Source organism: Balaenoptera ricei, chromosome 9 (genome assembly GCF_028023285.1).
Source record: "Balaenoptera ricei isolate mBalRic1 chromosome 9, mBalRic1.hap2, whole genome shotgun sequence".
NCBI classification, from domain to species: domain Eukaryota; kingdom Metazoa; phylum Chordata; class Mammalia; order Artiodactyla; family Balaenopteridae; genus Balaenoptera; species Balaenoptera ricei.
The window spans coordinates 58775825-58793536 of NC_082647.1; the positions used below are offsets into that span (position 1 = coordinate 58775825).

Consider the following 17712-nt stretch of genomic DNA (forward strand, 5'->3'; position numbering starts at 1 on the left):
CCCAAGGCAGAAACTTCTCCCCCACTTTCTATATTTAATTAATCACCAAGTCCTAAGAATTCTAAGTCTTAAATATCTCTCAAATCTGCTCTCTTCTCTCTAACTATCTTCACTGCTTCAGCCTTAGGTTAGGCCCTCATCATTCCGGCACTATTACAATGCCTTTCTAAGTGACTGCCCAGCCTCCAGGCTCTTTCCTCACTGCTTGGTCATCCTACTAAAACATAAATCAGATGGCATCAGTCTCCTGCTTAAAACCCTCCATGGAGCAGTTCTCCATGGACTATACATTAAAAGAAGACTCCTTAAGATAGCACAAGATGCCCTTCCTAATTTCTCTTTACTTTATTGATAGCCTTATTATTTTCCCACTGCTCTTTAACTATACCCTAACTTCTAATTCTGAATATGTATTTTCCCTCCCCAAACATTTTCCCTCTTCTTTCATGCCTCCATTCACTCAGCAAATGTTAAGTGAGTACCAACTCTGCCTCAAACTATGCTAGGTTCTGTTGACACAGGGGTGAATAAGACAGGCTAGGTTCCAGGTCTCATGGGACCTACCTTATAGAACAGAGGCAATGTTGACATTTGAGGTGGATGATCACATGTTATGGAATCTGTCCTGTGTACTGTAGGATATTTAGCAGCGTCCCTGGCCTCTATCCACTAGACACCAGTAGCACACGACACACCTTGTTGATAATAATTGTTATAACATTAATTATTTTTGAGTACAAATTATGATTAAATGTCACCTGCCTCTACACATGTGGTAACATCTCCCTAGAAAGGGTTTTCTTCTCTTTTCTGCCTGATGAATTTCCTCCAAGAGTCAATTTCAACATTCCCTTTCCCTGCTCAACCTTCCCAAGTAGAATCCGTTACTTCTTGCTCTTTGATCCTCCTTATGGACTCCCTTAAACCTTGTTAATACATTGTACACTGAATAAGTGCAAAATATCTTTGTTCTAATGAGATAATGCCTTATTTTCTCCAGTTAGGTAAAGTAATCCTTCCCCAGTAGTGAACTGCCCCTACTTCAAATTTTAGTAAACAAGGGATTTCAGTATATGCAGATTTAGTTTTATGTACTTTTTTTAGTTCCAGTATATAAGAATTATGAGTCACTCCTGTTGGGGATAATTAGAAAAAGAAGAAATTGGGTGTTGGGAATAAAAAAGTAAAGTAAAGCAGATGGCATGGCAGTAACAGAGGTTTTTGCCTTGAGGCTTTAGGAAATAAGGGAATCTGAGGAGACATAAACCAAGACCTTAAAATGGTACTCCTGCAGCTGCAAGGAAGGAGGAAAGTGATATTTGTGTGAGAGGGGCCTGATGGCATGTGCTTTAGAGAGTTATCTCTGGGACTGAGGATGCAGGAGTCAACAATTCAAATCACGATATCTGAAAGGCACTGAACATTTGGATGGAGAAAGAGATACAGGGGGAAAAATCCTTTCACATGCATATTATCTTTAGCAAAGCAAAGCAAATTTATGGGCATTTCATTGAAATGGCAGGGGAGAAAGACCCTGAGAAATTTCTACTGAGCAAGATATGGTAAATGGAAAGCAATTGTACCATAACCATTATTAGTAATTTAAGACATGAAAAATGTCACTGATACTCTCTTCATTTAGCATGCTGTCTTGATGCTCTAGAGATGATACAAAGATTTATAAGGGCCTGCCTTTAGTCCCTCTATAACCTTATTTTCTCCCTAAAATCTTAAGTACCTCAAACTGAAATATCTCCGTCCCCTCACAACTGGGGAGGATCTACTGCATTTGTGATGTCTCCTGAGATGGTAATCTATATCTTATCCCTCTATGCCTGCATCTGCACCTGGCACAATTGGAACTCCATCACTGATTGTTGAGGATGCAATCCAAAACAAGATGTGGCTAGAGGAACTAGTAAAACCCATCGTCTTGCAGATGGACATTCTGAGAGAAAAGTGAAGATTGGGAACAGGTGCAACAGCAATGGAATCAGCTGCAGGCAATAGCTGGAAGTCAGAAGCAGGGAAAGCACAGAGATAACTAGTATGTGCTGGGCCAAGCCAGGAGTGCCATCAGTGAGGTCCTGCAAGAAGGAATGCAGGTGTCGCAACAGGTGCTGGAATACAGATCCCTGAGGAAGCAGATACAGGCAGGTAGGTCTGCAACAGTAGCAGACATGAATGTGGAGACATGGTGCTGAAGTCTAGGGGCAGGACTCCAGTCGCCAGGGTGTCAGAAAAGGTTGGGTTGCCAAGATCGTATCTCAGGTCCAGTTTCCAACATTGTATCCTGCATAGACATTAGGTTTGTTGAGTGAATGAATGCATGAATGAGTGAATAGAGTGAATAAAGCCAATTAGAGAGGAAACAAGCACATTATCAAAAGAGGAACTCAGGTGCAAGAAGACAAGATAAAGACATATGTTGTAAGAATGGGCTTAACATGTAGACTGGGTTTCGGATATATGAAGCCCAGATAAAAGAAGAGTGCCACAGAGTCAAATCCAATGAATGGTAGTTAGAAAATGCTAGAACTGGAGCTTCTTCAATTCATCATGTACAAGGACAGGGCCTATTTCCAGGCAGGACTGGGTTTGCAGTTGTGCCTAAGTGGCTACAGTTGTAACATAAGGAGCCTGTCAGAAAACCCAGTAGGGACTCACAGGCAAAAACAATGACTTCCGTGATTGTTTTAGACCAGCATATTGCACATTCTGAAGTTCTGAACAGGAAGATCTATCCTCTTACTTACTCTGTTGGGTGCTTCAGAAGGAAAATCCATTTTTTAAGGCTGTGGAGTGCCATATTATTAATTCAAGTATCAAAACGTGATATGGGAACTACAGGAAAAAGGAGCATATATGTCTGTGATGTCAATATAGAAATAAAATGTTTCAAAACATCACCTGGACTTTTGGGAGCATTTTCTAGAATGAGTAATGGATTTGCAGTAAACCATGAATCTTTTCTGCCTCACCTGAACTATTTAATTACCCAGGGAATTACACCCCAGGTCCACAGAGCGATGAATTCCAAGCTACTGAAACAGGGAGAAGTTAATTGGTCCAGAGGGGAACTGATGCTACAAACCAGACTTCATAGGCACCAAGTTCTAACCATTAGGCCAATCACACTCAGCTTTCTTGAAGAGTTAAGGTATATCCTTCAACACACATTTTTCCACTTTAAATGTTATGTTACCCTAATAGCCTTAAAGTCTGAATCAGCAAAAAAAAAAAAAAAAAAAAAAAAAAAAGGATAAAAACAGTCTTCCTTCGATGTTAAAAAATACTGTGAGTAAAGAACAATTAATAGCCTTTCAGAATGTTCAGCTACCCATACTCTTGAACCAAGGAGAATCAAGAAAAGACATATTAAGTCCACAGATGTATTAGAGAGCAAAAATGCATGTGGAGGAGGCTCTTTGGAGTGAAGGAGAATAAAGGAATTAACATTTTCTTAACTGGACTTTCCCACTTTTCTATCCTGTTATGCTCACAGCTATTCTCCATGATACTAGATTTAGATCTATCTAATTCAAGTTTAACCTAACAGTCACCATACTCAATACTAAATCACCTGGAGGGTTATTAAAACACAGATTGCTGCTAACCCACAGCCAGAGTTTCTGATTTAGTAGGTCTGAGATGGGGCATGCAATTTTTCTCTCTAACAAGTTCTAAGGTGATGCTAGTATTATTGGTCCAGGGACTACACTTTGAGAACTACTGATCTGGAGAATAACTTTAACTTTGTTGAGCCTCAATTTATCCTCTGTAAAATCATAACTAGTCTTCAGATTGCTGTAAAGGTTAAATATTGCAAAATATTCCAGACAAATGCTAGATATTATTTTAATTTAAAGAAAAGAGCAGGAGACTGGGAATCAGGTGACCCCTGGTTACAGGTCTACCATAAGCTACCAGTCACATAACCTCTCTAGGCATGTCTTCTCATTTATAAAATGTATTATTTCATGCAACTAAAACTTATTGAACACCTGATGTGTAACTGACATCTGCCAGACATTAGAAATATGGTAGGAAAACAAATCCTGATTCCACACACTATAATTACGATTATGATTTGGATGATATCTAAATTATCTTCCAACTCTAAAACTGTGGCTTTATCATTAATAAAATTAGCTTTTTCCTATTCTTCAATCACTTCATCCTTCAAAAATTTGACTTAATAAAATAAAATCTTTATGAGATATCAAGGAATAATTAGGTGTTATTATCAGGTGAGTTGGCTAAAATATATTCACGTATTATTCAAGTAAATTTCATATGTTGATTGCCACTCTTACCTATTAACAAAAATAAATTTTTAAGGGTGTGGGTTAAATGGTAAACCATCAGTGAAGAAAACAACCAGAATTTACATTTAGTTCCATATTCTCCAGTTATGTCATGCAAATCAGTCTTCATTTGTTGAGTAAATATTTGTTGAGCATCTCTCATTCAGCAGGCACTGTACTAGGATCTAGAGTTGGAAGTATGAATAAAATAGGCATTGTCTCTGTCACTAAAGACCTCACATTTAAATGAAGCCAGTCAATGAACAACTAGCTCCTTTAATTAATTAATCAGTTATCATGGTGATAGATACTAGATATTAGAAGTACAAGGCATTTGAAAATGTACAATAGGCAACAGATCCATGCCCAAGAATGGGCTTGACCCATTCTAGCATATCTGGGAAGCCTCAGACAAGTTACTTCATCTCTCTAAGCCTCAGTTTTTTTACTTGTAAACTTGGGAATAATAAAACATACCCCACCAAGATTTAGATAATGATTTTTGGAGGTTTGAGATAATTTATGTAAAATTCCTAGCACAGTACTTAACAAACTATATAGTAGGTAGTTATGATGTCACATTAACTAACTGGAAGATTATCTATGCAAGTAGAGAATTCTAAAGGTCAAAATCAAATTTAAACTCTAAAGAGTTTGTCAGTAATACCATTAACTTAATTTGCTAGTTATTTTTAAAAGACGAAATATAAATTATATAAATTCTAAATATGGTATCGTGTATAATTACATCTTTATAATTCTTTTTCTATATGTAATATATCTCAATTCAACTTAATGGGTGAATCAATCAATTACCAACACCCAGAATCTTCAGTTGCAACTGAAGCAGAAGTCTCCTTCTTTCTTTCAGCCACTTTAAAGGAATTGAAAAATATAAGTCTGGAAACCAAGCCAACCAAAGTCCTAAGAACCCAGAGTGGACTTTTGGAATGCATTAGCATTCTGGTGCTCTTCAATTTAAGGATGGATTTGGAACTAGCTGAAGAAATGTAATCAGCATCTTCTCAAAGAAAAAGGTGGACTTAAAAGCGGAAATTTGTGTGCCCTAATATAACCCTCTGAATTACAGGGCTTGGAATAGTCAGTAACAAGATATCACAAAACACCTATATCCATACAATCTGTACACTCTAGAATACTCAGAGTTGTGCTTAAGTAAAGAAGTGATTGTCTATTTCATATTTCTAGACATGAAAAATGGGGCACTGAATCCCAGAGGAATCTCCCAGATTAACTGGGATTCAAAAACCATGAAATAAATTGACTCTGTCTACACATTTTAAAGGGATCTCCCGAAAAAAAATTGATCATTCACTACCAAGTTTTAAAAAAAATATCTGCAAGCACTTAAGTGCTCCTTGCTTCAGTAATAAAAAGCAAATTAGGAGAAATATAATATAGGAAACCTAAAGAAGGAGAAGAACATTTCAATGGAAGGCTTTAAAATGGGGTCTGTATCAAGATTAAACATCTGCTTTGGATGGTCTCATTCTAACACACACAATTCTCTTCCATATTAATCCTAACATCACCCTTAAGCTATATCCCAGCTCTCTCCCGACTCCTGTTACACTCCTGATGTAACTTAAATTCTACTCTAGATGTGTTTATTTCCTCACTCTTCCACTTTCTCTCAGTAGGATTTCATTCCATTGAAACCACCCTCACCAAGGTCACCAGTGATCTCCAATTTGCTAACTTATGTCATCTTTTTAGCCTTACTTGACCTCTCTTGCTCGCCTCCCCCAAACAACCTGTTTCCTTGCCTTCTGTGATGGGAACACTATGGTTTTCCTCCATCCCACGTGGCTGTTCCTTCTCAGTCACCTTTATGGATTCTCCTCTTCTACTGTCCACTGCTTACATGCCGGAGCTCTTCAGGCTTTTGTCCTAGGTTTTATTATTGTCAACTTCTTTCATTTACATGTACGACGTGGGGGATTTCATCCACTCCCATGACATCAGTAATCTGCTGACTCCCTTGTTGATAAATCTAGGCCCAGTACACGTTTTGGACTTTAGGCCTAAATATCTAATCATCTATGAGACCTACCCACTTGGATGGTCCACAATCACCTAAAACTGAACATGCCCAGATTTGACGTCTTTATCCTCCCCTCCCTCACCCCAAGTCTTCCCCTCCTCAACTGTTTCCCTGCTTGATGGACGATACCTCCAGGAAGCCAGGTGCTCAGCCAAGAAACCTGCTGATGCTCCCTGAGTCCTTCTCCCTCACTCCCCACAACCAAACATCTGTCTTTTTCTTCTACTCCCAGAATATTTAAAAAGTCTGCCAACTTCTCTCCAACTCTACCAGCACTACCCTAGGCCACCATCGTTTTCCTTCAGAAGTACTGCTGCAGCCTCCTAACTGGTTTCTTTCTCTCCACTGTGTTCTCCTTCTAATCATTTCCCTACACTGCAGCCACAGTCATCTTTTTTGAAAGCACTCTCTCATTACACAAGTTTTCTGCTTAAAATCATCCAAACACTCCCCACAACATAGTCAAGAAAACGCAAACACCAGAATACAGCTGAAAGGGTGCTTTTTGATCTGGTTCCTGCTAAATCCACCAATCTCATCTCCAGCTCCTTCCTCTGCTCTCCCCACTTCCCTCCACAAACCCACCATGCTGAAACACTTTCATTCCTCAGAACTTCCAAGTTTTCTAATGCCTCTGTGCCTGGATCTCTCCCTCATCTCTTCTAATCCTATTCATATTTAAGGCTTGAGCTTCTTGCATCCTCCAGGAAGCCCTCTTTGATTCCACCCACCTAAATCTAGATTAGGTGTCCATCTAATCGTCCCACAAACACATAAGCACCCTGTGCTCCCCCATCGCAGTACTCCCCACACTCTTAATCTCCAACAGACTATATGGCCCCCGAGGGCAATAACCATGCTATATACCCACCAATTAGCACAGTGCCTGGTACAACACTAAATAGTACTTGAGTGAATATTCATCTGGTCTTATTTCAATAATCAGCGAGAACTGAATGACCCAAAAGATGTGATGTAGGGCAGGAATCTCCATGTCTTCCAAACAAATATCACGGACAGAAGTCAGCCTTCAAACCTTCTCAGCTACCACCTTAATTATCAGCTAATACCTTCTTAGCAAAAAACCAATTCAACTAGAACTAGAATAAGATAGTGTAGTATTCGTGCTTTCCACAGACTGGATCCTCAAAAATGTTTGAAAGGAGATGTCAGTTTGATGCTTGATCAAAGAAAAGAAAGGAATAAAAGCATAAGACAGCATAGTCTTATCAGGCTGCCCTGCATTTTTTTAATCAGTGGGACCCTCGACCCTCCTCTGACCAAACTTTAGGGTGTGGCTCAGTTTGTAATCTGTGGGTTATAGGGAGCTAAAGTGATCATCTTTTTTTTCAGCAGAGAATGATTTAGGAATAGGAACCCAGGTGTTAACTGTGTAACAGCACAATGTAGAGGTCTTTGATGTCTACCTCCCTTCTTCCTTCTCTCCACTCCTCCACTCAGCCTCTACCCCACTTTACTCCCTTACTCTGTTTTCCTCCTGCTCAGTCTCCAATTGCCCCCCACCCAGTCACCTAGGCTTCCCCTAAATTCACATACATCATCACAGCCATTGCCAGGACACTCAGTTTAGGCTTTGAGTCAGCCCTCTTCCCAGCCCCACCCCTATGCACTCACAAAGCTTCTCGCTTTGTTTGGAGGCACAAAATATTTAACAGAGACCTAAATGTAAGCATCAAAGAACTCCTCCAATAACACAAACACTTAATTAACTATCCTCCCCAATAAGTGATGAGTAAGAGAAAGAGAAGGGCAAAATAATGTGTAAAAACTGCTGGAACAAAAATTTGTCTCCCGCTTAAAAAAGAAAAACTCCCCTTCAGTTTTTTCCATTTTCATTGTTTCCTCTAGATCCAGGGCCTCCCACCAAATGCTCAGGACTGCCTGCTTCAAACCCTGCCACATCAGCAGGGAGGGAGCCCGGCAGCGTTTGGTATTTGCATCAGTTTCCAGGAATGCTTTTCCAGTTACCAGTTTACTCTGCAGAGATACGTTTCCTTTAGTTTATAAATGTGTGCTTGAATTTCTCGAATTCTCAAAACCTTGCTGAGCATTTTGTTATGCTAAAAGGGAAATTATAATCACATTTCCAAAAAATGTACTACAATTTCAAAAAGTCTTCTCAAGTTATCTCCCAAGTCAGTGCTCTTAATTAGACTAAAAGAAGAGGTTTTTGGGTTTTTTTTAAATAGTTTTTGGTTGTTCTCTTTTATTTCCATTAACTTTGTTGTTTGTCTGTTTGTTTATAAGCTTAGAGGAAGCAACCAGTTTAAGAATATTCAATCCCTTTGGTTTATAGCAGCTGCTGATAGAGTTAGACAGAAATTCTTCCTTAAAGTACGGCAGGGGGTGGGGGGGAAAGGAGGAGCGGAGAGATGGGGGAAAGAAAGGAAAAAAGATTAGCAAGGAACTACAGCCCACTCATTTCTGTTTGGTGGAGACAGATTTGACCTAAAGATGCCCCTTTTGCGCTGACTTCTGGGAGAGAACGGCTGCCTCACTGGGGGTGCTGAGCAAGCAGAGGCACAGCCCGGACCAATGGCCTTTCCTCTGGACCTGGAATGCCATCTCAGAAGGGTTGGGGAAAGGGCCGTCCGCTGAAGCTGACTGCACTCAGTATTCTAGATTCTCAAGAGTTCTGGCCTCTCATTTCCAATGCCTCAGGGTCCTCTCCTCTCCCTGGTGGGGAGCAGAGGGTGGGAAGGGTCCTCAAGGGGAGAAGGAGCTCTCTCCCTAACGTGGGTGTTGGGGAGAGAGCTAACACCCACGTTGGTGGGAGCTCCGCTTGAGGTGTTACCAGAGAAGACAGCCTGTATCCCAAACTCAAATTAGAAGTCCCTCTAGATGGCCTAGGCGTTTTCTCCAAGGTGTGGAGATTAGCTGGGAGGTGCTTGGGCGTTTCCCGTTAAGTGTGGGGTCGGTGAATGGGCAGAGAGGACAAAAGGGATGGCGGGCGGCGCCTCACTGGGGGCTTATCTGAGTCTAGGCTCAGGCTGTAGCTGGTAAACCCAGACAAGGAGTCTGTGGAGAAGAGGAGGGGGAGACTGGAAACCCGAAGGGGAGGGGGTGGACTTTTCCACCGCAACCTCAGAAAGAGACTGCGAAGTAAGAAAGGAGTCCGTGTTGGTCAGTTGCAGTCACTTCGCAGGGCCAGACGATCCCCAAAGCCTCGGTTTAGAATCAGCCTCAACAGAGGGAAGCGAGGAGGTCGTATGATTTCTCCCGTGGCTCGGTCTAGTCTGGTGTGCGCAAAGCACGTCCTCCCTGGTGCTGGATGCCACGCTGACCCTAGCCCGCTTCCCTCCCCACCCTCCCAACGGTGGGCGTCCTCGGACTCCAAGTAAAACCTCCACCGACTGAACCCCCCTCTCACCCTTTCCCGGAGCCAGAAGAGAGAAAGCGCGTTACTGCTGAAAAAGTGGGCGCACAGACGCCCCAGAGAGGGAGAAAAGCTGGGCGGGGGTGGGGGCGGGGTGGAGGGGGCGGAGGGAGGGCGGCCTCGGGCTGCGCCACGCAGTCGGAGCCTGCTCGCTGGTCCCCTGCCCCCTCCGCGCCCGCCGGCCCTCCACCCTGCCGGTGGCCCGCGGGGCACCAGGTAGGCAGAGCTGGACAGCTCCTGCTTTGATCTCTGGGCTCCAGTCCCTTCTACAGCTGCCCGGCTGCCCGGAGATCTGCGAACTCTGCCCACGTCGGTGTCAGCAGAGCTCTCCGACGTGTACAGAAGTGTTTCCAAACTTGGAAAGGGCGGGGGAGGGCCGGGGGAGATGGGGAGGGCGGAGGTATGCAGACAGCGAGTCAGAGTTTCCCCTTGAAAGCCTCAAAAGTGTCCACGTCCTCAAAAAGGATGGAACCAATTTAAGAAGCCAGCCCCGTGGCCACGTCCCTCCCCCCTCCGCTCCCTCCTCTGCGCCCCCGCAGTCTCCTCCCAGCTGGGGCTGCCCGGGCCCCCAGCCCCAGCCCTCCCATTGGTGGAAGCGCTTTTGGAAGCACCCTCGGGCCAGAGAAACTTTGGCCGTATAAATAGGGCAGATCCGGGCTTTATTATTTTAGCACCAAGGCGGCAGGAGGTTTCGGCGAAGTTGGAGGTACTCGCCACGACTGTATGCCTGCGCCCGCCAGGTGATACCTCCGCCGGTGACCCAGGGGCTCTGCGACACAAGGAGTCTGCATGTCTAGGTGGTAGACATGCTCAGCTTTGTGGATACGCGGACTCTGTTGCTGCTTGCAGTAACTTCGTGCCTAGCAACATGCCAATGTAAGTGCCTTCAGCTTGTTTCGGGCAGTCGGGGAAAGAGGTTAGATGGGTGGGCACCTGGTCTGAAAAGGAAAACCTAACAAAGTTCTAGGTACAGCTTGGAGGGAAGGCTCTCTGGCATGTGGAAAAACGCTGGCATTTATGAGAAACATGGAAAATACTTTAGAAATGAAAACAAAAAAGGCTCGACTCTCGCCAGAAGTTAGGGAACTTTTCTCTCAACTCAGAGTGAACCTGTTAACTTGATCTGGATCCTGCAGTTAGTGAAGCTCAAAGGGAGCAGAAATCCTTTTCCTTAAAGATGAGATATTAACTGACATGATGAAGGAAGGCAAAGGCCTCCGCCTAAAAGGCCCCAAAACTGCACTGATGCCCACCTTGTGAAACTTGAGGCCTGGTTTAGAAAGCCCTTAATTTAGTAATAAAAAAACTCACCCCCTAAAGGCTTTTCTCTTCTGGGTGTTTTAAGACTGGTCCGGATGATGATGATGATGATGATGATGATGATGATGATGATGATGGCCATCAGGCGCCCTCTGGAGGGAGGACAATGAGAGCACAGGGGTCCAGGGCTTAAGGTTAATGGAATCCCCATTTAAAGACTCCACAGGTTTATACAGAGAATGATCTGCATTTCTCATTGAAGCCAATCCCCATAGCTAGTCAGTGTATCCTGGGAAGAAAAATGGATACATTCTGAAAAGTAAAATTAGCTTCTCATTTCATTACCTGGTCATGGAAATGGTAACATTATTTAGCTAAAATCTGCCCTGCCTTTTGTTGAGCCAGAGTTAGCTCTTTAATATGTTCCCAAAGACAGGCATTCTGAACATAGCAAGTTGGGAAATATCAACACTGATCTGAGATTCAGGAGACCCGGTTTTTCCCATGACTCTGCCAATAATTTATCATGTGACCTTGGGCAAGTCAAACCGAGCCTTTTCTAAAATGCAGGATAGAAATTGGATGGACTCCAAGGCTGCTTTCCAGCTGTAGGTTTTATGACCAGATTTCCATGTCAAGATAGAATGAAGAAAATCAGTCCGGTTTTGCCTTGAAAATGGCTGACTAATTACCAAAGATACTGACTTGATGGGGTAAGAGGGGGATCTGGCCACACCCAACACTCTAAAAGTTTGCTCCACCCACATGCCACGGTGTCTACCACTGCATTATTACTGATGCATTTGTGTGTGTATGTGTGTTTTCTCCCTTCATCCACTTTTAGTATACACACTGTGAATGCTAAGGAATAGTTGCATTGAACAAATTCACATTACCAAGTTCATTTTTTTTTATGAGATCTGAGAGTGGCAGGGGGAAAGAGTTGTCTCCTAGAGAAAAGAGGAAATTAGACCTAGGGAAGTTTGGAGGTACAAAGGGCAATTCACCTTCTGATCAACATCCAACTACAGTCTGAATAAAAGTTACCAAACACACATTCTTCAAAGTGGCTCAGTCTGAATAATTAAAAGGCAAATTTCCAAAATCATAAGAACTTCCGTTAATCAAGTCCAGGCATAATTATTCTTCCTACTGATGAACACAATGAAGTAAACATATCATTTTCCTAATTTAAAAGTAATTCTCACAAATTGCCCTTAAATGTCAGTGCTGGATGTGGTCCACCCTCCTGAACTGTGACTGTTGCAGCAGCTGTTCCCACTCCAAATGACACACTTCTTGGCCACCTAATTAAAGCAATTTTTAGGGGTGATTCATTTTGTTGCCAGCTTGGCCTTATATCCTGTGTTAACCTATAATTTTTATACCGTAGGAGAGGAATTCAGTCTTTAAGGACTTATAGCAATTATGGCAAAGGGGGAGGATATTCCTTTAGTGTATTTTTCCCATTATTTTTCTAGATCTTTAATCCACAGTTTTTCCATTTATACAGAGCAGTTCTTCCTCAGGGACAAAAGTGATACACATTGGTAAAATGACCTTACCTAACTTAAGTGAACCTATTTAAAGCAAAATTTCAGATGTCCAAATGAATCCATTTTCATGGTGACTTATTTGCAAATTAGACCTTTTGAAAAAGGACATTAAGAATGGTACAAACTCTGTAACGTTAATGTTTTAGAAAAAAACTTTAGGTAACGTACTTTCCTAAATTTCCCCCTTTTAAAATTTTTAAGTATCAAAAATTGTCTAAACTAATACAAATTATTTCCTCATCAATATACTGGTTTTGCTCATATTCAGTGATTCACCTGTGCAATATAGCATCTTAATTACTAAACATTAGAAGTATCCTTTAGACACATTAATATTTCACAGCATTTATAAAGAAGTAAATAATTAACAATTTAATTCAAAATATATTTACATATTAATATTGAAAACAAATCATCCTGCTGATCCCTGCCATAATTTTGACATGCATAATTTCTAAGTCATTAGAATATTCTTAATAAAAAATACAATTTGTCTTTTAATTAGGTAAGTCAATTTTATAGACTAATATACCCATTTGTTAATCACTGCTAGTGATCAATGAAATAATACTAATAATTATTTCTTTCTTTCCCCTTTCCTCTATAGCTTTACAAGAGGTGAGTAAAATTATTTTTAGAATTTGTTATTTTAGACTTTGATTGCCTTGGCCACAGTAATGTCTTCTCTGGGGAAAGAAAAGGAGGCTGTATTGATATTGACCAACCCGAATTTCCAAAATAATCATCAGGAGTTATGGTAGTCAAACCTTTCTGGCTGCCTTAGAAAGTACCCACCCCAATTTCCGAAATGGGCGGGGCTACTGAATAAGACCACCCTAAAACGAACACCCATAAGAAAAGAGAGTAAATTATCCAGTGGAAGTTTGGGTTTTAGCATCAGCTGCTACGAACTAGAAGACTTCACCAAGCTAGAGAATTTTATCACTCCCTTGGAATCATTTGCAAGATTATTATGAACAAATTCTTAGTTCATGAATTGAATTTGAGGCATAATTACAGATAAGTATATATCTGGCTTCTATACATATTTTATTTTATTTATTGGTAAAATTTTAAATTGTGCTTTGAAATATTAAGATAATAGTAATGCATAATATGTATAATCTGTAGGTATGTTTGTACACTATATGGAAATGGGAGCCATTTTAAAATTTATATAATCTTCCTCATAATAATCCTTTACTTATTCTTTTTAGGCAACTGCAAAAAAGGTAAGAATCCAATACTTCTCCATAGTACCTGAAATGATCAGAGATAACTTACAATTTAACTAAATTTATGGTACACTACAGAAGGAAAATACTTTGTCAAGATTTTGCCCACATGAATATGCATTAGCTAAACCATAAAATAAAATAGCTTTGATGTGTAAGATAACAAAGCTTTATTATCTTCCAGAGTCATCTCTAATTATACTTATATTATACAACTGGTGATTTACATACTAAAGGAAAAGAAAAGACTTGTTTTTGTTCTGGAGATGGAATGAATATTATGTTAATTATAGGTGATAAACAAAAGTTTATTTTAAAGGGCTTTGACTATATAAATATGCTGTTATCGATATTACAAAATGATAATTTTACCAACAGAAATCATCTTTCTAAAAATAGTGGTCATAATATTGGCCTAATGCTGGAGACTATAGCCTCCAATCTCCCAGTTTAAAAAAATTACATGTAATTATAATAAAAACAAAATACTTTTGTCTATTGTATTGTGCCATTTTTATAGCTACTATCTAATAACATTATGGTTAGATCAGCCTTACCGACTAATTATTATCGAGAATGTTTTGCTCATTCACTGGAAATTACCTAGACATTTATTATTGTGCTGTTTCTACCTTCCTCGTAGGGCCCAACTGGAGATAGAGGACCACGTGGAGAAAGGGTGTGTAATTTTTGAACTATTAAAGGGCTTTGGCCCATATTTTAATAACTACATATCAGAAACTACAGGAGACTGACAATTTATAAGGATATTATGTATCCAGATAATTGCCTACCTTTTAAGCAAAGAATGCCTTACAGAAAGTGAATAAGCATTATTATATATAATCAGTATTCTTTTTAGGTCAAGATTATCCTTTAAGAAAGTAGAACTATTACAGGCAGCCATATTCTTTGCATGGTCTATCTTTCTTTGTTTTTAGTTGACCTGTCCAACACATACATAATGGAAATATATCTACCTACCACCACATGGCCCTTCTCTTTTTAACATGTTTTGTTTGCTTTTCAAGTAAGATCTCTTATTTAGGCTGAGAGTAATAGTTAAACAGCAGCCAACAACATGTTTCTGTCTAAATTAATAAATGTACAAGTTAGGCTTGCATTTTATTCATCGTATTCTTAGATCTCCTTGCTATGCTTATGTGGCATGTATAACCACATGGTTTCATTATATGACACTTTCATCAATATATAAATACCTATACCTTGTATCCATCGAGAAGTGCAGACTTAAATGTATTCCACTCAAGCAATCTATTAGAGGTAGGGTTATGTCAGTAAATTACTTTAACAACATAAATAGTGTTAATGGTAGGAAATCTGCAGGATTTTCTACCCTGTGATAAAATAACTATTAATTATTATATCAATTAATCTGCTTTTCACACATAACATACCAAAACAATTAAGTTCATCAGTCAGAAACTGACAATCAATATACACAGTATATCACTGTGCACTGTTAACCATATGAATTTATAGCTATAAATTTTAGCTATAATTTTTATCTTCATTTGAATACTGGAGCTCCATTATGAATTAATATCCAATGGCTGACATAGTCCTCTTCCAAGAGGAACTATCCTGTCTTGTGTCTTCTTCAGACACCAGCTACTAAACCTCCTTCTAAAATAGACCCGTGTCAACAGTGGCAAATATGGCATTTTAAATTTCCACACCACTTGTACATTCTGACCAACTGATCTTACCACATGTAATCTGAGGTCTCCTTTAGGTCTCTGCGGAGTCTGTCTAACCCTGACTTAATTCTCTTTTTGCATAACAGGGTCCACCAGGCCCACCAGGCAGAGACGGTGATGATGGTATCCCAGGCCCTCCTGGTCCACCTGGTCCTCCTGGTCCCCCTGGTCTTGGTGGGGTAAGGTGTCTTAAGTATCGTTAACTTTTAGCTAACTTCAGTTCCTTACACCTGTATTGGAAGAAGATTCATTGTGGAATTTATTTTTAGTAGTTCTAAGGGAGAGTCTGCTATTTGGATATTAGTATAGTATTTTATTTCATTTCTTTGGTTTCTTCATTCAAGATTCTGCTTTGCCCGATCTCTTTGTGAGCCCTTGTCAATTACAGGACAGGTCTTTGTGTTCGCTGAAGGTAGCTGCAGCCCTCGTGACCATTATTTAATTTGGGAATTTAATATCTTTTATCAGTAGGGCACAAATAAGAGGTGTTGCATTATTAAAAAGTTTGATTAGATTGAATTATAAATGAAATCCCTGATCTTAAGCAATTTCACAAACATCCTACTCTTTTTATTCTCCTTGGCTTGAAGTCTACTGAACCAACATTCAAAGCAGTTTTTGGTTTAATTTGCTTGAAACTAATTTGAGAAAAGTACATTTCTCTTTTTCATTAATATCTTCTTTTAGCTTTATGCTTTAACAATGGTATGAGCACCAAATGGCCTCACTGCAGGAAGGAAAACATATTTGCTTAATTGGTTAGCACTATGAATCAGAAGCCTGATTCTAATACCCAACTGTACACCAGTAAAATAAGACCTTTCTCCCCCAAAGATCTTATTATGATTGCTTATCTACTGAGTGCATTAAAAAGCACCTTTCTTAATAGGTCTACCACTGTAAGAGAGATCAGTAACAGTAAAGCTATTACTGTGAACTATTTTTTAAAAGTTTAATCTTCCAAGGGGCATTTTAATTTAATTTTCCTCTAAACTTTAAAACTCTTTATATCCTTTTTGAAACTACAGCAAGAAAAAGGTCTCTTAGTCATTTTGTGTAGTCATGGAGGAGCCAGGGCAACAGGTAGAAATATAAAGTTGTTCTCTTGGTTTCTGCTTAATTTATCAGGGGCCCTCACTGACTTTTAAAGTTTAGAAAGCTGTCTTCCTCAGTGTACAGGTAGTGGGTGGAGATTTGAGTTAGAGGGATAACAGGGCAGGAAAAGGTTCAAAAATAAGGTAGGGAAGCTCCCTATTTCAAACTAGGTGTGGACTAAATTTTAAACTTGTACCTCTCCTGAATTTTTAGGAATTTAGCTCAGTATGGAAGTTTAAACTAATAATTATGTCAGAAATACTGCTTCCTTTTAAACAACAACAGAAAAATCTTTAGACGTAGAATGAGAAAATGAACTACATGGCCAACAGTTATTTATATGTATATATATATATATATATATATATATATATTTTTTTTTTTTTTTTTTTTTTTTCCCCATCTAGAACTTTGCTGCTCAGTATGATGGAAAAGGAGTCGGACTTGGCCCTGGACCAATGGTATGCTTATCTCTTTTTATCTAGCCAAAAAATTACTGAATAGAGAATTTACTTTATGTTAAATTTCATATTGCCATTTATTTAGCTACCTAGTTTAATACTCAATACCCAGATCAGATAAAAGGAGCAGCTCTCTTTGTATTCAAATCTATAAAAATCTAAGCCTAGGTTAGGGGGTTCGATATTTTCTACAAACATGCCTCCTTAGGATAGATCAGATATTTATATCCAAGAAATAATCTCTGGACGTAGTAATCATAATTTAGGTAAACCAACTTAATTCAGAAAAGTAATCACTCTGATTAATTTTTTTATGCCCTTTAACATTGCCTAGAATTTGAAGCAACCCACAGAGATGCAGAACTATTAAGTTCTATGAACTTGCTGGAAAGGATCAGCAAGTTCTAGTGTAGCCCGTTCATTTTCTAGGTAGAGAGTTTAAGCCTTTTCCCAAGGTCATATATGTGGTTAATGACAGAATACCAGGCAAGATGTCTGATAGTCAACATCATGGCTCATGTATCCAGTACTTGAATAAAACATTACTTTATTTAACAAGTATTTACCAAGTTGGTCTTCTATAAGACCCAAACTATATTATGCATTTGGGATATA

At 39.7% G+C, this 17712-nt stretch overlaps 1 protein-coding gene across 1 annotated transcript in view; it reads left to right on the plus strand.

Moving 5' to 3' along the window:
• The first annotated feature begins 10391 nt into the window (after nucleotides 1–10391).
• COL1A2 (collagen type I alpha 2 chain) overlaps nucleotides 10392–17712 on the plus strand; it is a 35853-nt gene continuing 28532 nt past the window's right edge. Inside the window, exons 1-6 of the mRNA XM_059933856.1 lie at nucleotides 10392–10645; nucleotides 13193–13203; nucleotides 13803–13817; nucleotides 14464–14499; nucleotides 15628–15720; nucleotides 17044–17097. Of these exons, the coding sequence (XP_059789839.1) occupies nucleotides 10576–10645; nucleotides 13193–13203; nucleotides 13803–13817; nucleotides 14464–14499; nucleotides 15628–15720; nucleotides 17044–17097 (279 nt within the window). The 5' untranslated portion in view covers nucleotides 10392–10575. The remainder of the gene's footprint in view (nucleotides 10646–13192; nucleotides 13204–13802; nucleotides 13818–14463; nucleotides 14500–15627; nucleotides 15721–17043; nucleotides 17098–17712) is intronic.